Genomic DNA, 21772 nt, shown 5'->3' on the forward strand with positions numbered 1-21772 from the left:
TCATGGCTTGTAGTTTTCTTTGATTTTCCAGTGACATTTCAGTGTCGTGAGAGCTCTACAAATTGCTCTCAAGGCACACAGCTAGTATCAGTACTGATATTTTTAGGCTTATAGCCCAAGTTTGTGTCACAGCTGACATTTAAAATATCTGATGGGAGCTCTGTGAGCTTGGAGGGAAACTTGAGACAAAGACAAAGGACAGCTGTTGGATTATGTTCCTGGAAAACTCGAGTTTTGGGAGAAATATTCCCATACAGCTCTCAACTGTAAATATGAATCCTCTCAGCCAACTGCTTTAGTTTGGTCCCGACTGTCTTACCTCAGGCTGCTCTGCACAAAACAAGTAGGCAACACTCCCATCTAGAGGTTAAATGTTGCTGCGTCTCTAATATGTCATGAATCAAACAACTCTGCTGCTAATCGTGGAGGGGTGAGGCCTTTTTTACCACGATCTAAAACCAGACTACAAAAACACCACACTGTAAATGAACGCTGACAAAACACTGTCAATAAATCAAATACAAATATATCACTGCAAAAACACAAAGCACCAACACCATACTCTGTAAACATAAAGTACTAATAACACACAGTGAAAACAAAGGACTAATACTGCAGTGTAAACATAAAGTACTAACACACTGTAATAATTAAAATGTCACAGGTCAAAGTCCTGCAAATAAAGTGCTACTAAAGTAAACCTATGTTGCTGTATACAGATAAAAGTCTTCAGTGAGTTCTATGCTATTATAACTCATCATGAAGTCAGGATTAATGAAACATTAATAATACATTATACGTGAATGCAGTGTTACTGATTTGCTGCTTGCAGGGGAGAAAAGTTGAGGTTTTTTTTAGAAAAAGCTGAAACTGATGACTGTTGTCATCATGGATTTATCTGGTGAATATTTTCTCTGAGTTTTGTAACACTGACTGTAAACATGACATGTTCAGTTTAAGTTTTTTTTTTGCTCCTTTTTTGTCTGTAGATTAGCTTTAGATGATAGATAAATAAAAACTTAATATCAAGCAGAAACTAGTGCAGGAAAAGCATAGAGGGATAAAAAAAAAAAAAACAGACTGAATGCACTTTTCCATCTGTCCACTAGATAGAGATACGATGTGACCCAACCAGTCATCCAGTCTGACAGGAATAAATGCGTGTTTCTGTTTCATTCTGCTTGCTTCAAAAGTTTCAGCTGTACTTTCCCTTCTTCGTGATCTACGCAAATATATAATTATAGCTGATGATAGACACTGTCAGGACGACCACACGATGCCACATCACAAAGAAGATAAAACCTTAATCCTGTTTATTGCTGTTTTCCTCAGCACCAGAACAGACCAGCATGGCCTGACCCCATAACAACGCACAACTCAATCATTATTTTGGTACCACAACGCGGTCTCTGCACCTCTGATGTCTCAGGATCAGGATGACTCACACTTACACCATACTGAGATCAGGTTACGTTATTACACCAAGATTTACATATGAAGCACAGCAGAGGAGGGTGAGGACGCCGCTCCAGGGGAAAGGATAATGGGATTCTGACTCCATTAGACCCGGAGGATATGGTTTCACTTTGGGTTTAACTTCCACTATGATAATTACAGCTGTAAATTCATGACGGGATTGGATGACCAAAGTGATATTAAGTTAACATTGATGTTGCTGACTGATCCCATTCAGCATCACATTGAGACTGTTAATCACCTATAATCCAAAAGGATACAAGAATCTATCTATCAATCTGTCTGCCTGCCTGTCTGTCTGTCTGTCTGTCTATCTGTTTGTCTTCCTGTCTGTTTGTCTGTCTGTCTGTCTGTCTGTCTGTCTGTCTGTCTGTTTGTCTTCCTGTCTGTTTGTCTGTCTGTCTGTTTGTTTGTCTTCCTGTCTGTCTGTCTGTCTGTCTGTCTATCTGTTTGTCTTCCTGTCTGTCTGTCTGACTGTCTGCCTGTCTATCTGTTTGTCTTCCTGTCTGTCTGTCTGTCTATCTGTTTGTCTTTCTGTCTGCCTGTCTGCCTGCCTGCCTGTCTGTCTGTCCGCCTGCCTGTCTGTGTGTCTGTCTGCCTGTCTGCCTGTCTGTCTGTCTGTCTGTCTGTTTGTCTTCCTGTCTGTCTGTCTGTCTGTCTGCCTGCCTGCCTGCCTGCCTGCCTGCCTGTCTGTCTGTCCGCCTGCCTGTCTGTGTGTCTGTCTGCCTGTCTGTCTGTCTGTCCGCCTTCCTGTCTGTCTGTCAGTCTGTCTGTCTTCCTGTTTGTCTGTCAGTCTGTCTGTCTGTCTGTCTGCCTGTCTGTCTGTCTGTCTGTTTGTCTTCCTGTCTGTCTGTCTGTCTGTTTGTCTTCCTGTCTGTCTGCCTGCTTGTCTGTCTGTCTGTCTGCCTGTCTGTCTGCCTGTCTGTCTGTCTGCCTGTCTGTCTGTCAGTCAGTCAGTCAGTCTGTCTGTCTGCCTGTCTGTCTGCCTGTCTGTCTGTCTGTCTGTCTGTCTGCCTGTCTGTCTGTCTGTCTGTCTGCCTGTCTGTCTGTCTGTCTGTCCGCTTGCCTGTCTGTCCGTCTGTCTGTCTGTCTGTCTGTCTGTCCGCTTGCCTGTCTGTCCGTCTGTCTGTCTGTCTGTCTGTCTGTTTGTCTTCCTGTCTGTCTGTCTGTCTGTCTGTCTGTCTGTCCGTCTGCCTGTCCGTCTGTCTGTCTGTTTGTCTTCCTGTCAGTCAGTCAGTCAGTCTGTCTGTCTGTCTGTCTGTCTGTCTGTCTGTCTGTCTGTCCGCTTGCCTGTCTGTCTGTCTGTCTGTCTGTCTGTCTGTCTGTCTGTCTGTCTGTCTGTCCGCTTGCCTGTCTGTCTGTCTGTCTGTCTGTCTGTCTGTCTGTCTGTCTGTCTGCCTGTCTGTCTGCCTGTCTGTCTGTCTGTTTGTCTTCCTGTCCGTCTGTCAGTCAGTCTGTCTGTTTGTCTGTCTGTCTGTCTGTCTGTCTGTCCGTCTGCCTGTCCGTCTGTCTGTCTGTTTGTCTTCCTGTCCGTCTGTCAGTCAGTCTGTCTGTCTGTCTGCCTGTCTGTCTGCCTGTCTGTCTGTCTGTCTGCCTGTCTGTCTGTCTGTTTGTCTTCCTGTCCGTCTGTCAGTCAGTCTGTCTGTCTGTCTGTCTGTCTGCCTGTCTGCCTGCCTGTCTGTCTGTGTCATATTTTAGTTGATGTGGAATAATCTGACCAAAGCAGAGGAAGTGTTGATCCACCTGGGCCGGTCCATCCTGACTGACTCTCTCCCCCCCCCCTCAGCAGTGGGAGCAAACAAAGGCAGCACAAACAGGCTGAACCCGAGCTGACCCCCCCCCCCCACCTCCCTGCAGGCCCACGGAGATGACACAGAGGAGCTTTGGTGTCGCTCCAAAATCGGCCTTCATTCATTCACAGGGACTGGTTGGCATTCAGAGTGCCTTCAGCACCGAACATGCTGCTGCGGGTTAGATAACGGATCAAATGTCAGTATTTCTCATGAATGCCAAAGATTTTACTGTCTCATCCTCCAAAGTGTGAAGATTTGAGTGGCAGTCGGACACATGAGGACGTGGGAAATGGAAAAAACAAAAATCGTGATCATCAGATGAGTCGGTGAAGGTGTTTAGTTGTCTGTTACTGGCAACACTAAAGAATAACCGGTCATATCTCCTGAGTGCAGTTCACACAGCTCAGTGTGTTTCCAGTGCACACTGTAGACCAGATCCCATGTTTTCACAATAAACACAATAAACAGGCCTGACAAACTCCTGTTTAAATTCACTGTATTTATGAAGAAAATAAAAAAGAGCAGGTACTGAGCAGATGGCAGATCCATCTCACCGCCTCCACAGGCTGTTGTGTCGCTCCTTTATGGATGATTTGTGTTGTGTTGGCTGTAAAAATGGCTCTGATGGGGGAATAATCTCTATATTATCCAGTCTCACACCAGCCCCCCCCCCCCAAACAGGAGCCCCAGCTGGTCCCCGAACCCTACCTTGGCTACTGCAGCGTGCACACGCACGCACTCACGCACGCACGCACGCAGGTGGGCGGTGCAAAGCGACGTAGGACAACCAGATCGGCAGCAGCCAGCCCTCCCGTGTTTGTGTGCGTTTGTGTGCGTTTGTGAGTGAGTGGATGGTGTTGTCAGCATCGGTGCCTGCTGGTTAATGTCCGACTGAAGGACAGACAGAGACGATTTGGATGAAAGAGCAGCGGCTGTGGACCGGAGACACGTCGGGCGGCACCATGAGCAAAGTGCAGGGCGGCATGAAATGTGTCAAATATCTGCTCTTTGTCTTCAACTTCATCTTCTGGGTGAGTCCGCCTGCTGATTATCTGGATGTCCTGTTTGTGATGAACATCCTCTCATTTACTCGGTGGAGGAGCAGGGAGGTGTTCATCCATCCACCTGCTCCTCCACCTCCTCCTTATTTATCTGTTATCACCTCCATCTATGAAATGTGTTTTCAATGATGAGTCTGATTTATGGATGCTACTTTCCCAACACAGCTGCTCCTCTTGGCTTCGTGCTGTGACTTTCTGGGAGTGTGCAGGGTCTTCTCGTTTCACACACACAGAGCTACATCTGTTTTGGCTTCATCATGGAGGGTTTAGTCTTTACTTCAGTTCCACCACCTTATATCTGCTCAGACAGCGTTACCTGTGGCTCCATCTGCTGCACAGTCACTTGTCTAGTTTTGATCCATTTAGGTGATGGGAATGTTTTTTTTTTTTTGTTTTTTTTTTTAGCTGCAATTTCAGGAGACCAAAGAAGTTTCATAAACTGTAAAATACACACGAATAAACACGAAGGAACAGACCTGCTCACGCTCTGTTGTTCAGATTCATAACCTCTCAGATGTATCTCGCAGCTCCCAGATTTGGATCCACTGGCTGAGAAAGGAAGACAAACTAACAAAACACAAACTAAATCAGGTTACGTGTGAAATTTAAGCTGTGAAATCTGTACATATGCATTTGATAGAAACTAAAAACTATTTTTTTTTATGTGACCATCAAAAGAAAGAGACAAATATTTTCAGCTCTTTGGTCAACATGCTGTTTGGACAACAGGCCAACATTTTTTATTTTGGTTTTACGAAGTAAAAAAATCAGAATCCACACTCCTGACAAACCGTCATGTGATGTGACTTCAGAGAACGATTGTTTGTCAAAGGTGGCTGATCAGTGTTCCTGTTGTTGGATGAAATATTTCTGCAGCGACGGCTGCAGACGTTTTACTGCTAAATGATACAGTGTGTATGAGTTTCAGCTGCTGCATCCACTCATTTGCTGCTCTGCAAGATGATTACTTGTGTCACCCAAAAGGACAGCGGCCTCTTTGTTGCACAGTTTTGGGAGTGAAAGTGAAGCCGTTGTGATCGGCGCCAGAAGGACTGTACAGTACGCTGTCATTTTGGGCTTCGGAGCCAAACAAGCAGCCAATACCAGTGTGAGTTACATCATCCAGGCGCTGTGAGGCTGGCACAGCCTGTGGCTGAAATGCATCCTGGGAGATGGACCACTGATGCTGATGGCAATGCTGACGTTCAGCCACGACACTTTGATGGTCCATATGGAAACAGGAGCCGCCGTTACGGTTTTCACTTCCTTTTTCAGTCTTTCGTTTCTACCTGACAGCACAAAAGGGCTGAAAGAACAAAGACCGGTTGGTTAGAGATGGGATTTCAGATTTTTCTTAGAGTTCCCACTTCAACACGAAATTATATCAAAGCTCGTAATACTACTATTAGATAAAAACATAGAGGTTGTAATTGAGTTGATTATTTGTTCATGTAATAAAACAATAATTCAGAAAAATTGTGATACTATAAAACATGGAAACGCATGGACTTCATCTCTCTTTTAGTTAAATGGGACGGTGGTGGTTTATGTTTGTGAGGTGTGAGTCAAAGGTCAGATGGACGAGACAGCCTGATCTCAATTGATTACTTCTGCTGAAGCTCTTTCAGAGAGCAATGGTGTCCTCAGAGTTTTGTGACAAACCCATCAGCTGTATCACACCTGAGATCTTGTTTTCCGTCTTAGTTAATGCTCGAACACATGACCATGAAAAACAGATGAATACGTGGGAATATTATCTGAAACAGAGAAGTTAGTGGACTTTTAAAGGACTGCGCAGCGATATTTGGCTCAGAGCCTGAAGACAAACTGTTCTGCTTTTCAAAAACCTTCGGTTGCTCATGTGAAGTGATTCACATTCCTGGTGTGTTAAAATGAAAGTGAAGAATAAAAAAAAACAGCCATTGAGTGTTAAGGGACACACAAAAAGCATCACGGGTAGAATTATGCTCACCTGAAGCACGAAAGCACCTTTGAAACCGTGAAGTGACGCGTGAGCAGACAAGCAGCAACAGTGAGAGCTCGTCACCAGAAGGTGTCACTTCACGTCAACACTGGAGTTGTACATCAAGGAACTGTTAAAATTGCACATTGTGTGTCCCGCAAAAGTGTGTACCGTACACTTGTGGTGGGCGTTGAGTCTATATTTCATCCTCTCTCAGCTGGCTGGCTTGTTGGTGCTGGCTGTGGGACTCTGGCTCCGCTTCGACCCAGAAACAGTGGACCTCCTGATGGATGACGACGCCCCAGAATCCTTCTTCATAGGTATGTCACAGCTCCTGCAGCCTCCACTCACACCTCCTCTTCCATCTGCATATCATAAACAAACGTTTAAGACATCTTAGGAAAGTTGTCTCTTACAACGAACGTCCTTCATTTTGGAAATAGCAAAACCTTTCTTCAGCAATTTGGGTTTTAGTTTGTCAGTATGAAGAAGAAGAGGTCTTCCAGATTCATCGGCCATAAAGCAGCTTAAATTTGATTTATATGCAGGAATTCGACTGCTTTTAGTTTCCTGTCAAAGCCAACGTGTAAACATCTGGATGAAACCGGTTTGAAGGCCAGAAAACACATTCAGTCAATGCACGGTGGGAACATCAGGTGTAAATTTGACATACACCCCCAAGTGTGTGTCTTTTACGTGGAAGAAGCAGATCCGATGGCGAGGTCTGATGATGTCATCAGTTTGTGTTAACTTCCCGGGGGAGTCCTCGCCAGCATTTTAACGGAAGAACTGGAGCTCAGCTGTTACTGAACAGCAACACACATCTAGCAGGCACATTTTACATCACTTTCTCTGCATGATGCACGAGCGACAGTCCTGAGTGGCTTTGACTGCAGTTTACATCCTCAGTTCTGAGGCTGTTCACGGGAAAGCGTTCAAGTCCTCAGAGATGTCGTTTCGTCTCGCAGCTGGACGCTCGTGGTGCTGCGAAGTTAGCAGGGAAGTCAAACGATTACTGAAATGGTTCATGGCTTTGTTTTGTTTTGTTTTTTTTATAGCGATCAATCACGCAAACAGTGACAAACGGACGAGAGCCTGCAGCTGTTCAATGCACAGCTCTGTGTCGCCCTCTGACATATCCTCTGTGCTCTGCTTTTGACAGATATTGAATGAAGATCCCAATAAAAACGCACAGTGGCTGATTAAAACATACAGTGTGTAGTGCTGTTGCAGCGCTCCACACAATAGGGCCAGTCTCCCTCGCTGTGCGTAGGAGCAGATGATTAGAAAGGAGCCTATTCTTGTTACTCCCGTTCAGACCATGACCTAAAATGGTGACTTCACTTCATCAGATCTCCGCTGTGCTTTCATGGAACTGGCTGTCCCCCCTCAGGACGTGAGTAACAGGTTGGGTGGGGCAGGTGGCCAGAGTCGAAGCTTTTGGTGGCAGTTGTCGTGTCATGCTGTGAGTCCGAGTTCGCCCGGTAGAAAAGCACACAACCCCACTTGTGTTCTAACAGTCGCATATTCATGCAAAGTGCAGCCTGTGCGATAATCTTTTATCAATTTGGATGAAACTGACATGCAAATGTTAAATGCCCAGCTTGTCTCATCCATCTTCTTTGTGCGTGCTTATCCACATTTTGCTCCTGATTGTAATTTATTTAACATTAGTGGAATATTTCCATTTTCTCTTGTACCTTTACTTCTTTAAATTAAAAAAGGCATTGAGATTGTGATTGCTCTTTTTCCTCCTGGACCTTTTCTCGTTCAGGGTATAATAAGTTCCTGAAATTCTGCTGTCACTCAGAAGTCCACAGGAAACTCCATTTTTACATTTCAGCTTCAGTTCAGATTGTACAATCATTAAAATGCGACCTACTCACTAGTTTATCAGTAACAATAACAATTGGATGTTTAAAACCTTGAGATAACACTTGCACTGATACAGGTGGAGAATTTCTAGGAAACAGAAGACTTCTATGAAAGAGTGAAAGTTTTAAATGTATCTACCACCGATCGAACCAGCAGGGTGCAGATCACCTCACAGAGAAGCCCTGACAACAAGTCTGCCTGCGACTCAGCAGACCATAACACGGGTGATGCACTTTCCATTGTGTCACCTTGTGTTGCTGTGTGTCGCAGCGAGTAAACAGCCGTTGTGTGCCTATACAAGTGACGTTTGTGGTCACTAATTTGGAGGCTTCCTGCTACCTGCCAGCGGCTTTTACAGACATCTGAGGAGGTGCCGCAGTAACACGGATCGGGCCTCTGATACAGTAGAGGCTGTTTTGGCTCTTTATATTTTCCATTGCTAACTCAGACGCTCTGCTTCCGACTGCCTTCAGGAGTCTCACCTATTCTTTACCCTCCCCTTTGTTCAACAGCAGCAAAACAACAGCTTGCAGGCCCCCATGTGGATTAATTAAATTGCTGCAGGGCTGCTGTCTATGTCACTGATTAGGCCCTTAGCGTGACCTCAGGGCCCGGCCCGGTGTATCGTTACAGCCTAAAGGCCTCGGCAGAGAAGGTGACATCATCTGGGCTCACAGAGGGGGCGGGGTGGGGAGAGTTTATCAAAAATGCCTGAAAATTAGACAGACGGCATGTGGTCACCTGCTGTGATCTGTGGCCGTGCAGATCGTAATGTGTTTCTCAGCTGGCTTTAGGTCCTTAGGTCAGATTTAATTGTGATGCTGCAGTCTGCCATGTACAGCCATGTGTCCTATATCTGATACCTCTGATCTGATCTGTCCTGCTGCAGGTATCTATTTTCACCGTTCGCAGTGGAATCGGTTGGACATCAGTGACGTTCTGGTTTTATACACCAACGCTAATCTGTACTTACGTATCAAGTGAGAAAAAAGGAAAAACAAAATGACTTTTTTTGTTTCAGACTTCTTTCATCTCAGCTCAGAGCTTTAAACTCGTCCTTGGCAGAGTAGGCAGATAATCAGAGTAAAATGTGGGAGGCGATTCAGAGGTTTTAGGCTACTCAAGAAGTTTCCTCCTACACTTCTGTACACTTCTGCTGGCAGTCGAGCACAACAAGGGTCCTTTTGTAAATCCCACTTCAGGAAAGACAGGAGCAGCCGGATAATGCTGCCATCCTCAGTTAATGCTGTGAGCTGCAGCCTTTTGACAGAAAAATAAAACAGCAGAATTACATCTTTGTCTATGAAGGCTGTTCCCGAATCATTCCCTGGTTGATTTTAACGGACCAACACAGTGTGAAAGCAGAAAACACTCCTCCGTCTGCCCTTCTCTCTCCTCAGCTGTGTACATCCTTCTTGGTGCCGGAGGTTTGATGATGATTGTCGGCTTCTTTGGGTGTTTTGGGGCCGTGCGTGAATCTCAGTGTCTTCTTGCATCGGTGAGTTCAAGTGTTTCCTCTCATGATGCTGAGGGAAGAATGTGGAGTTGAACTTATTTAAGTGACAATAAGTTATGTCGAGAAAACAACCAAGACTTTGCTGATAATATTGTACTTTTTTTTTTACAGCATCTGCAGGGGGCATGTATGTCATACAAAGTTTGAAAACAGTGACTTCACCAATATTTCAGGAAGTAAATGTTACACAATCTTTAGCTCCTGAAGACCTTATGAAGTCAGTGATTAGGTACTAATAACCTGGGAACAAGTTTGACTGCTCGACTTCCAGTGAATTACTTTTAATCGGCATAAGGAAATACGTGACATGTAAAATGAAGTGTAATGAAGACAGCTCTCACTAGAAGCCCATAACAACATCTCTGCTGCTCTCCGCAGTTCTTCGCCTGCCTCATGATAATCTTTGGTGCAGAGATTGCCGCCGGCGTGTTCGGATTCATAAACAAGGAGAAGGTACAGACGTGCAACGAACTCATTTTGTTTTCAGACCTGTGGGTGAAGTGATCGATTGCTATCTTGTTTCTCAATAACAGATCGTTGAAGAGGTCCAAAAGTTTTACAGCACCTCCTTTGCCGATTCCAGCAATTCCAACAGCACTGCAATCGCCCTCATTTACCACAAAACCGTGAGTAAAGCCTGGCTTGTGTTGACACAACGTTGACGTGGTCGATGCTGCTGCTGCTAAAGGGTCCCTCCTCTCACCTCCAGCTGAACTGCTGCGGAGGGTCGATCCCAGAAGTGTCCGATGAGCTGTGTGTCGACGCTGCCCGGGACACGCAGGTGAACCGGCACACCTGCAGTGACACGCCACGCCCACACGGTGGCAGTGAAGCCTCACAGTTCGGTGCAGTATCCGTAATTACGAATCTAAATTTCACAACGATTGCTTTCAGAACTGCCTGTCGGCAATCACGGACTTCTTCAACGAAAAGCTGCACATCATCGGATACGTTGGGATCGGTGTCGCTGGAGTCATGGTGAGAATTTACAACGTGTGTGTGTCGGTTGATGCAAACTCTCCATTGACATGTCCCTAAAATGTGTGTGTTTTCAGATCATAGGGATGATCTTCAGTATGGTGCTGTGTTGTGCCATCAGGAACAGCAGGGAGGTTATATAGAAGACACACACACACACACACACACACACACACACACACACACACACTCCCTCCAGACCACCACAGGCTCAGAAAGCTCTCCATGCAGAGGAAGTGGAACCACCGCAGTTAAGGCCGACATGGTGGGATGTCACAGCAGCTGCACGCTCAACACAACACAACACAACACAACACAACACAACACGCTGGATCATTATCTCCACACCTTCTCCACCAGCACTGAAACACAACGCTTTCGTTTCTCTCTTCTTTTCCATAACACACGTTTCGCTTTTTTGGCACAGCTGTGACATTCCCCGGTGACCCTGCAGCTCAAACACAGGAAGGCTGTGGCTGAGGAGGGTCTGCTGTAAATATGGACCTCTTTTACACATCTGCTCCTAACATTACTCATTCTGTTCGCTCTGTAGTCCATTGGAGGACCCAATGACAGTCATACTTTGTGTGCTTGAATGTTTTGAGGACTTGCCTTTCTTAAATTTCATGTGCCTATTTAGTCACACATTTTAGCCGCCAGCTACTTTACTATTTATCTCCTCCTTGTGAACTCTGACGATGTTTGTACAGACTGTGCTTGCTCCCTGCCCACACTCTGAAGGATTGCCTCTTCAAAGCACAATACAAAAAGCGTAGAGATGATTATCAACCCAAAGGGTTAGGAAGGTCTGATGACAAACTGACACTGTAAATGTCCAAATTCATATAAAAGGTCACGAGTAACACTGTGTGAACTGTAACAGTGAGCTAGTTTGCAATTTGTGTAAATTTTGTGGATGCAAATCTTGTTGGTTTTCCAATAAGACATGAATTCTGGAATAATATAGCTTATGTCATACTGTTAAACATAATAAAAAAAAAACAAACTGGGTGCTTTTATTGATGCATTTGGCTCTTCTCTTTCCTGCAGTGTTTCACTCTGACAGTGGTGGGAGGCGTCTGAGGTCGCACTCAGATTGGTGCAGTCCCATGAATGTAAATTTTGTGGTCAGTAAAGTTCCTGAACACGTCAGTGCTTCGTGCCAACTCACTGCCAAGAAATGGCAGCCATGCAGAACGACACCACGTTGCTTATCCGCAGCGAAGTGATGCCGGTCAGTTCAGGGAACTAAGCTTTGGCACATGTGGCAGATACGGCTCACAAAGAGCCCAGTTCCCCAGATTTCTAATGTTCAGAATCTATTTTTTATTTTTAAAAGCAAGTTTACTGTTGACGGAGAAGAATGAGTCTTCTAAGGTGAAATATTACACTGAACAGTATCAGTATATTTTTCTCCAATATCATATTCCTACCAACAGTTTAAAGTGTAAAGCTGACTGGTGGTGTAGTTCTTTAGTACAAGCGGTTCCACGGCACATAAAATGCTTTCACTACAACAGGGGCAGGACTGCTGGTAGCTTCACTTCATTTTGGGTTAATCATGTGTCCGCATCTGTAGTAGTTTAAGAAAACCTTCCAGTAACCATTTTGTTTTTCTGCCTCCTGTAGATTGAAAATGATCCCCCACTAGGCCGTTAAGTCAATGATCCTTGAACACATAATGAGTGGATTTAAAGATTTTTATGTAATATTTACATATGTACAAAAAGCCATCACAAACACAAAGAGTAACAGTTTTTTCACATTAGAGTAATAATGCTTTTTTGACCATGAGATTGTTCCTTAAGAGATAAATACCAATCATATATTTTAAGGCATGGACCAAAAATGTATGTTTAAATTAAAATTGTAGGTATGCATATGTAAATCTCTAAACAAATGTTATGTCACAAAGACATAATATAAATGTGCATGAATTTGTGCCAAATTTCTGCAGATAATAATAATAATAATATAAAAAAAAAATTATTGTGGTTCACAGCTAATAATGAAATATTAGAGCTAGGATCAAGTATGTAGGAGGATGCTGGTAACGGTTTGGTAACCCATATGGTCCCATGTCAGCCAGAAAGTTCATGATCCCTCAAACTAAACATGTACACTCAGTTATTTCTAAAGATTCATGTAAAAATAAAAATGTTAACAATAATAAAAAGATTTGCAATGATCTCTGTAAATTGGGCACCATAATGCCCGCCTCAATTTCAAGCCTTTGTTTCCTGAAAGACTAACATGAGACAATAATGGAAAAGGAAGACAGACAAGAGTACTGCAAGCTTTTGCATTTAGCACCAAAACTAAACTCTTGCTCAAACATATAAAATAATATCAACAGAGGAAAACACAGAACGGAGTGAGCTCCCCTCCCTCACAGAGGGAAACATTTTGGGACAGAGAAAGAATAACACTGCAACTCTGCGTCCCGGTAAGGCTAACAGCTGAGCAAACATTGGCTACAGCCTACTGAGGAAGTAAAAAGTGTTTGAGTGCAACACGGCCATCAGACCATACACAAGATGAAATTGCGGGTCTTTGCATGCTGAAGCCTTTTTGACATTTTTCAAAAAAAGCTATGTGTAATTTTTTTTCGACTGTAAACCAATGGTATGTAGCTGCCAGATGTTCCATTATTTATGCTCAGAAGGTCCCACGTAAAAACCCGATGAGGCCTCATGCTGACAGCAGGTTTAGAGGTGAGTTATCCACGATGTATTCCCCAACACCGACAAAGTACATAACTTGTGCAATACCGAAGAGAGGGGCGATGACCAGAGCCCGGCAGCCTGCACCTTTCAGGAAGGCAGAGGGTCCCTCCTTCCGCATGATTTTACTGTGGAGACAAAGTTAGGAGTTTAATTCTACACAAGCTCAAAAGCAGAAAAAAAAATAAAATTACAGCAATGAATGATTCCAGTATCTCACCTCACACAATCCACAACACCATTGTATGCCTCCTCACTGGACCCTTTGTTCAGCGACTGCAGTCTCGTCTTCACCACTGGAAAAGACGGAAATTTCAAGTGAGACAACACTTTAAACGCACAAAAGGTACGACTAATCCCCCAGATCAATATTTTATTTGAATCTCACCATCACAGGGGTTCACAGCCACTGCAGCAGTAGATCCTGCTACACAGCCTGAGAGGAATGCCCAATAAAACGGTGAAGACTCCCCAGGGTTGGATTGTCCCAGGCGGTTCAGATTGGCAAACAAGGGGAAGTAAACAATAGAAAAGGGAACATCTCTGAAAGAAATAAAACAAAGTGGTGTTTCATACTGACGCTCACATTCAAAGGAATGGCTCTAACAAGTTCACAACTGTGACATCTGCAGAAAGCGGGAGTCTTACCTCATCAGTGTTGCACCTAAACCTTTGTACAGTCCCTGGATGCCCTGGGTTTGGAACAGCTCTTTCGCTATCTGCGTGGCTGAAACAGCTCGTGGCGCTGAGACCACTGTGCAAGAGTTGTAGGAGCGGCTGAGCATGGTGTTAGTGGCCACAAGCTTTGTGGGAGACATCATGACTGGTTTTTGCTGCTGGGCTGCTTTAAAGAAAAAAGAAAAAACACACGTTTATACACCACATACGTGTCAGTACTGGGGTTAAGGTTAGCAGTGAGTAAACTACTGGGGCATAAATAAATATGAAACTCATACTTCGACTTACCCAGCCTGCCTGCATCCTGTAACTGGATCTTGAGCATTTCCATGGGGGTGGTAACAATGACCTGGCACATTCCTGCACCACAACCAGCCATCATCTCTTTGAACACTGTGAGCCCCTTTCTGTTGATAGACAAGATACATATTCAGTAAAACCCAGTGATTGTAATTCCATAAAATGGTTTGTGAAGAACCTTTTACTCACCCATCCTTGGCAAGATGATGGCGAAATAAGTCATTGGCAGCAAGCTTGATTGCCTTTTCAGGAGTAACCAGTGTCAGATTTACAGCAGCACCTGAGGAGAAACAGAGACACAGTTAACAACACATTCACAGTAAGGTTTTTGTTCATGTGATAAAACATTCCCCACCACTATCATTACAAAAATCAGGATATTATTAGGCCAATGTATGGCTAATCTACACACAGACAGGACAAATGATCAATTTACTGTAGCTTCAGTAATAATGATGGAGGGGGATTACATAAAGAAAATGTATATTTTCAAACAGAAAATGACAAACGAGCAGGACACAAGATGGGAGAGGAAATGAGGAGGTGAAAGAATACCAGAGGAAGATGCAATGCAAAAGTTTCAGAAATTCATTGAGTCAGTTTATAGTGATAGTGTCCACTTTGTGTGGAGAAAACTTTCAGAGAGCATGTACATTTAGAGAATGACTACAAATCAGTGGACGGGTTAATGAGAGAGGAAATGCAGAGATGTTAGTAAAAGGACAGACAGAACCCCAGACTATGAACTGAAAGCACTTCAGGGAACTTTAAAAATGTATCTGTGAGACAAAAAAAAACAAAAAACCAAAGACACTACAGACACATTTTAACCAAAGTCTTAAAAGTGTGCAATCCATAGTCAAAAGAATGAGGAGGGACAACATAATGACAGGACAGAGAAGAGACAGCAAAGTAGCTATTGAAAACTAGTCAAATTACAGGACAAATAGATGGCAAAACAAAAAACGTGTGCCTATAGTTTTAAATAGAGCAATATTGTAAGAACCATTTAATGATTTGCCTCCAGCGTGGCTGCGCCTTATCGGCTAGCCTTCAATATCCCAGGGGACCCAAGTCTGTAATATGAAAAACACAGATGCAAACAAACAGCATTCCTCACATAGGCAGAGACCAAGACTAAAGGTCTCCATTTTCCTCATATTAATCTATGTCCACAAGATTTGACTTTACCTTCTTTACATTAAATCAGTGAACTCATTCAGACAGGACATGCATATTCCTACTGACTGCATGTATACGAATATCAAAAAAATTTAAACAAAAGAAAACCCCATACACCAGAGCTTAAGGCTACAAACTCATTTTGAATGACGACAGGTTTGACTACATCTCTTTTTCAATTTATTCAAACTCTTGACATCATTTTTTTTTTTAATAAAAATCAATCAATCCAGGCACTGATACACACTACAGCCCTCAGTAAAGATTAGGAGTCGTAATCATAACCAACCTCCCCACAGGAAAAAGAAAATTCCATCACCTACTTCCAGTGCTCCTCTACATGTTCTAGACTATAGGTTTTTAATACTCAGACTTTTATAATTCTTACCTCTGTACATGCCAAAGTAGCCTTCTGACCGGACTGTCTTGATAAGGCAGTCCATCCTATAGAATGAGGAAGCAAGGAAATATTATCAGCCTGAATATAGCCTGGTATTTATATGCATGTGTGTGTATGTACGTATGTATATCACAGGTGTTTCATTATTTGACAAGAATTGAGGCTGTATATTTATCCTGATGTTTAATGTGAGTTTAGTGTGACTGCTCTAAGCAAACATACATGCAGAGATGATAAATGGAGCCATAAATCAACTGTCCAAAGGCAGGCAAAGAGCTGGATGGCCTCATTTGACAGGAATGGCAAGCATGACTGGTCACTGTGTTGGCTATCCAATCCCTCACCTCTCACATTTAAACCAATGCCCATGTGTAAGATTTATAATTACAATAATTATTCTGGATTATAGACAGGCATAGTGGGTATAGTGTAAAGCGATGTAGGAAACAGTACAGATTATTATAGTACACCAACAGTAAACAGTTGTGAGCAGGAACTATAAATACTCACATGCTCTTGTAGACCTGCTGACCTTGTCTTTGGTTCTGCAACCTGGTCTTTGCCAGGTCAATGGGGAAGACACAAGTAACCCCAACAATTCCAGCAATACCGCCATTAATGAGCTTGGCTGGGAGACTGAGAGGAGAGAACAAAAAGTACCACAAGTTTTGTTGTGTTTAGTGAAGTACAGGCAGTCAACTACAAGGAGTTTCATAATGAAACCAGAGGCAAGTTTCATAATCAAACAAAGAATAAGACTTACCTGATCTGCTGCTGAGACATGACGACGTTGAGATAAGTGACAAATTAAGAAGGCGCAGAAATGAAGTGATGTAGATCTGTCAGATCCAAGTGTGCTTCAGTAGAATAAATAAATAGATCTGGAAGGAGATGAAGACACCGGTCAGCTGTGTGGGAATAAATGAGCGGACAGTACTGATGGATATATAGACAGTGGCTCCGCCCACAGATTAGTTCATATTGTCACGGGACTATGACGTAGTCTGCCATCTGAGTAGTACAACCGGCGGGGCGTGGCTTTGAGCAGAAACAGGAACACCAAATATGGACACTGGCGTCTTTCATTCATTCTTGGTGTGAATTAAAAAAAAGGAGGGGGGCAGCAAAGCGAAATGTGCAAAGATAAACAAATAAATTCATAAATAATATACATATGCATGTGTGAATGAAGACAAAGCTATTGCATTGATAAATAAAGTGGCTGTAAAGACCATCCACTAAAAAAAGGGCATTTTTACGATGAAGACGGTGTAAAGGGAAACGGCCGTTAGGCCGAGAGACGGACGGCCTTACTGAACAATCACCGACATCCAGAGCAACTTTACAGAGACAAAGCAAACACTGAACCGTCTAAAACACAAAGGAAGGGCTGTGACTCACCGACAGCGTGTGTGTGTTCGGTTTTAGGTTGCTGTGAGCAGTCACCGGGAGTGTCAGTAGAGTCTGTACCGTCGGTAGTGCCGGCTGTCTGAGTGTCAGGTTGGAAATTTCCACTGCAGTTTAAGCGGAAGGCGGGGCGACGAAAACACGCCCACCACCAGGACTAACTGTGAGTTTTGCCGAGCCAATTTGCAACAAATGATCTGATTGGCTCTCCTCGAGTCCCGACAAATCAATCAAACCGATCCACCAATCAGACGGCGTCTTGGATCGCGAGGCTGGTGAAAGACCCCATTGTTCAGCCTGAGTTTGGTTGATGTGAGGTTTCAAACGCAGCTACACAAAAGTTAAACAGGCTCGATCGGGTTTTTATGGGTTTGTCCAAAATCAGCCAGGCAGTCAACTTTAATTTGGTCTTGGTCCAGAGCTAAAACCCGGAGCTAAAACCCAGGGCCATGTAAGATATTCACTCTGGTAAGCTCCTTTACTGAGTCAGTGGTCTCTTCTTTCGTCTGCTCAGCCGATCGGAAGTAAATCATAATTCAACAAATGTTACAAAATGCAGAGTTACTCTTCTCAGTAGAAGAGATATTAGACGACATAATAAAAGATATGTTTTATTTAATATTGTGCATTCCAATATTACTCATTTTAAACTGTATAATTGCCCATGTTATGTGAGAAAAGTAATAGTATGAATGGTTCCTCCACTGCGTGCTTTTAACAAAACAGGTTTCAGCCTGTCATTTTCTGTTGTAATGTTTTCAAACAAATGTGTCTTTTCTGAGTTGTTACCAGGAATCTGCAGGGCAGGTTCTCACTTGTATGGTTTTGCAAGCTCATGCATAAGAAATATAAATTTCACCGAAGATGAGTCAACTTAGGTGACATCAAAAAACGTTTTTGTGCCTTATACCAAGGCTGGCGTGCCTTGTCTCTTGTATAGGTTAAATAAAAAACAAAAGGGAACCAATTGAATCACTCAATAGACATTGGTGAATTCTACTGAATTGGTTTCACCTACAAATTCTCACAGTATGAGTTGCATGGGTTGGAAAACTACAAGGTGGATCTCATTAGCATTGCAAGTATCTGAAGCATTTCTTTTAGCCGAGTGTATGCCCAGGAAGTAGATTCATGCCATTTACATTTCCTGCTTAACTTATGTAGAAATGTTGTGTAACATGAGGCAGGGCTGATACCTAGTAAGCAGCAGTGCCTGGGGGGTATTTCCTACTTAAATGAGCATCATAGTGTGTCAGTGTCCCTTCGTTTAAATCTAAGAAACATCGAGTTACTGCCAAACATGTTAAAGCTTATATTACCATTCCTCCAAAACTCTGCTGTTTCCAAACTACACTTCCTGTAACTATATTCCCTCTGGGTCAGTGATCTCTGTTGAGGTTGGGCTGACAGCTGGATTCTGGAGAACTAGATGTTCAGGACCTGATCAGACCTGATCGGATAATGTATGTTCCAACTTCATTGTTACTTTATAAATAAAAAGAAAGAAACTATATGTGACATGTGCCAACAAGTTTTGCAAATTGTACTCTGGATAGTCAGTGATATGTCTCATTTCTCTTGTTCATGTGCATTTAGAGTAATTATAGCGAGCACATCAAACTAAATTGCAAAAGGCATCAGTGGTCAGAAAGGAAATTTGTCCCAGTGCCAATTGAGTTAAAGGTACAACAGACAAATACTAAACAAGACCAAGAGTCAGCCATGTTAGTCACTCTGTTAGGGTGTATTTGGGCACAGAGGTCCTGAGAGCTTAGCACATCTTATTTTAGCAACTTACGTCTGTCATTAGCTAACTACCAGAGAATCTAAACTGCAGCTGTGTATGATGGGAATGTTTTTACTTTCCAGGTACTTTACACTAAATGAAAGTAGTGGGAAAATTTAAATGTTGTCCTGATGATGGTGCTAGAGCAACGGTGATAGATTTATTCTTGTATTAAGTTCTTAGAACTCAACAGGCAAGTAATATGAATATTTTAACTGTGTCATAAGTGTCGAAGTGTCATAGCATGTTATGCATGTTTCAAATTTTCATCTGAAAATGAAAAATGTAAGCTTTAAGCTCTTGTGTTGAATTGATGATGTAAAGTATTTAAAGAGCTGAGGCCTATCTGGGTCTCTTGTCTCTGCTCAGCACTTTTATTTTGTGATGGCTATGGCTTGTTTGTTTTCTATTGTCTTGCGCAGTGGTGCGAAATAAATATATGAAAATAAAAATGTGAATGTCGTGGTGGTGACTGAAGGAAGGCCAAGGGAACACCAAAACTGTAAGGGTCCTGTGTCTGGGGATTATGAGGGTCAGAACAGAAATTTCCACTCATCCTGTTTGAAAGAAATTTTACTTGATGATTGAAAACTGTCCAGCAAGGGGCGCTACAGGAAAGAGCAGGTGAGACTCAAAATCCTCAGATCACATGGTCTTCAAGACTTGTCCCTACAAACCAAAAAATGCAGCCTGTTAGTGGTAGGATAAAGAGACAGGTGACCTCTGCAATAAGTCATTAATGGGGTATCTGAGTCTAGACCAAAGTGGTGACTGGCATCCCTGCTGCGCCATTAGCATTGCCAAAAAATTTCTCACATTTTCTAGTTGAATAAACACAACAAACAAAACTGTATGGTTTGTCTGAATGGAAGAGTGATCGGTATGCGCTCCACATAGCCAGTCCTCTTGGAGTGCTGATGGAAGCAAATTCCTTTTCATCCACTGCTTTATCCATTAGGGTTTTCAAAACACCACCACATGGGGAATTTCAGCTGGGCAATTCAAGCCATTGTGCCATATCAATCTGATGATTTTAGAATCAAATCAGTTTAACTATTAAAACAAAGCAAATAACATTCAATACCATAAATTGTGTGAATTGTTGGGGAAAGTCATCCTAGATAATATGGAACATTTGTAATCAGATCATACTGACAAAGCATATCATATGCTAACAAAAAAACAGCATTATATAGTAATTCATTATACACTACATTGAAAATATGTTATGGATCCTGAGCCCCCACGATAAAGCTTTCCCAGCACATGCAACTGGCTGGAGACCCATGGGTGTACCAAGAATACAGCGGTCCTGTGAACACTTCTGAATCCCCCAGAAGGATCCAGAAAACATTGTTGGGAGGAGGGATGTTCGGATGACCTTGATAAACCCACTGCAACTGCGATCTGACTCCAGACAGGCATTGGAAAATGGATAGATAAAACATATTATCTACTTAATCATTATGGACTACATACATGTTATGAAATGTAGCACTTGCTTGCCAAGGTAATCTGTATAAGAATCAGAATCAGCCAGCATACATTAATCCCCAAGGGGGAAAAAAACTGATCTACTAATTACTATGAAATAATGAATGAGAAAAAAAAAGCTAATTATCAAATAAAATGAAGACAAATTTAGCCTTTTAAAACATGTAGGTCAGAGGAAAATTAAATGTTATTTGATGCAGTCAGAGGACAATGACAATATCTCAAAATGGAAATAATGTTCTGCCATTTTGTCAGCTGTTAGCGATGTGTCAAGTTGTCAGGTTGTGCCAGCATTTCATATCAAGACCAGTTCTAACTTCTTGTCCTTTTGTCATAAAAACACCAATTGTCATCAATTTCATTTCATCATCAGTGGCTGAAAAGCCTTTTAATACGAGCGGTTATACTGAAGTTTGTCACTCCTATTGTTCGATAAAAGAGGAAACCCTATTTTTCTGTCAAAACTCTCTTCATTGATGGAAAGTTTTGACTTAAATCTCTCATGTGTGGTCTTTTAGGTCAAAGATTTCCTATTCAGCTTTTTTATTTTACTGTATTTTGCATAACATACCAGAAAATGTCACAACTGGAGAGCCAACAGAAGTCAAATAGTGCGTAGTTACATGATGTAACTGTCTAACATACAAACAAAACAACAACACAGAGACAGTTTGACATGAAAACTGTCAGTAACAGACCACTATAAAACACACAAGTGACAGAATATATTATAAACAGATGAAAGAGTGACGTCACGTGATGATTCACATGATGGACTTATCATAAACTCTCCCACTGTGAACTGCTGAGTTATTAATAAGCTCCAGCTGTCCTCATAAATTCCCTTTGTGAATGTGAAATTACTCACAAACTCTACAGCTTACAAATTTGCAGTGTGAGTTTGACGTTAGGCTATTCTTGATGCTCTTTGGTGTGTTTTTCCTAACCGTCTTGTGATTTGACACTGTTACTGATAATCTATTTAATAAGCAGTGGTGTGTTGACAGTCGTGCTTTCAGAGTGACTGTAGAGGCAAATATAGTATTCTGAGGTCACACTGTGAGGTGTTATAGTCTTGTCTTTGTTATGTAGTAAACAGAAAGCTGCAGTCCAACACTGGATGTGATTAAGTCAAGCACA

The 21772-nt window shown here is 42.7% G+C and overlaps 2 protein-coding genes and 1 long non-coding RNA gene across 5 annotated transcripts; 1 reads left to right on the top strand and 2 right to left on the bottom strand.

The window, feature by feature from the left end:
- The first annotated feature begins 4082 nt into the window (after positions 1–4082).
- tspan2a (tetraspanin 2a) lies at positions 4083–11670 on the top strand. Its single transcript, XM_029502883.1, has 8 exons — positions 4083–4300; positions 6511–6613; positions 9569–9666; positions 10063–10137; positions 10218–10310; positions 10394–10465; positions 10579–10662; positions 10740–11670. The coding sequence occupies exons 1-8, from the start codon at positions 4187–4189 to the stop codon at positions 10803–10805; spliced, it is 705 nt and encodes a 234-aa protein (XP_029358743.1). The 5' UTR covers positions 4083–4186; the 3' UTR covers positions 10806–11670.
- Positions 5033–9542, bottom strand: LOC115044054 (uncharacterized). Its single transcript, XR_003840762.1, has 3 exons — positions 9461–9542; positions 6470–6658; positions 5033–5636 (listed from the first exon to the last, which is right to left on the bottom strand). It is a non-coding gene; the product is annotated as an uncharacterized LOC115044054 (long non-coding RNA).
- A 674-nt stretch (positions 11671–12344) lies between the features above and the next one.
- On the bottom strand, positions 12345–17465 carry slc25a55a (solute carrier family 25 member 55a). 3 transcript variants are annotated; one of them, XM_029501787.1, is made up of 10 exons: positions 17347–17465; positions 16709–16826; positions 16456–16581; positions 15934–15989; positions 14553–14643; positions 14352–14470; positions 14034–14226; positions 13774–13928; positions 13606–13681; positions 12345–13513 (listed from the first exon to the last, which is right to left on the bottom strand). In XM_029501787.1, the coding sequence occupies exons 2-10, from the start codon at positions 16726–16728 to the stop codon at positions 13354–13356; spliced, it is 996 nt and encodes a 331-aa protein (XP_029357647.1). In that variant the 5' UTR covers positions 16729–16826; positions 17347–17465; the 3' UTR covers positions 12345–13353. The 3 variants fall into 3 exon arrangements, with proteins under 3 accessions (XP_029357647.1, XP_029357646.1, XP_029357645.1); XM_029501785.1 differs by having other exon boundaries at positions 13354–13513; positions 14034–14229; XM_029501786.1 differs by lacking the exon at positions 17347–17465 and having other exon boundaries at positions 14034–14229; positions 16709–16728.
- Between the last annotated feature and the right edge of the window lie 4307 nt (positions 17466–21772).

Source organism: Echeneis naucrates, chromosome 5, assembly GCF_900963305.1.
Source record: "Echeneis naucrates chromosome 5, fEcheNa1.1, whole genome shotgun sequence".
In the NCBI taxonomy this organism is placed as follows: Eukaryota; Metazoa; Chordata; class Actinopteri; order Carangiformes; family Echeneidae; genus Echeneis; species Echeneis naucrates.

Coding starts and splice junctions, on each gene's coding strand:
- tspan2a (XM_029502883.1), top strand. CDS start 4,187: ATGAAAGAGCAGCGGCTGTGGACCGGAGACACGTCGGGCGGCACCATG. Junction 10,311..10,393: donor CCCTCATTTACCACAAAACC/GTGAGTAAAGCC, acceptor TCTCACCTCCAG/CTGAACTGCTGCGGAGGGTC. Junction 10,466..10,578: donor ACGCTGCCCGGGACACGCAG/GTGAACCGGCAC, acceptor GATTGCTTTCAG/AACTGCCTGTCGGCAATCAC.
- slc25a55a (XM_029501786.1), bottom strand. CDS start 16,728: ATGTCTCAGCAGCAGATCAG. Junction 13,929..14,033: donor TTAGGTGCAACACTGATGAG/GTAAGACTCCCG, acceptor TATTTCTTTCAG/AGATGTTCCCTTTTCTATTG. Junction 13,682..13,773: donor GGCTGTGAACCCCTGTGATG/GTGAGATTCAAA, acceptor CGTCTTTTCCAG/TGGTGAAGACGAGACTGCAG.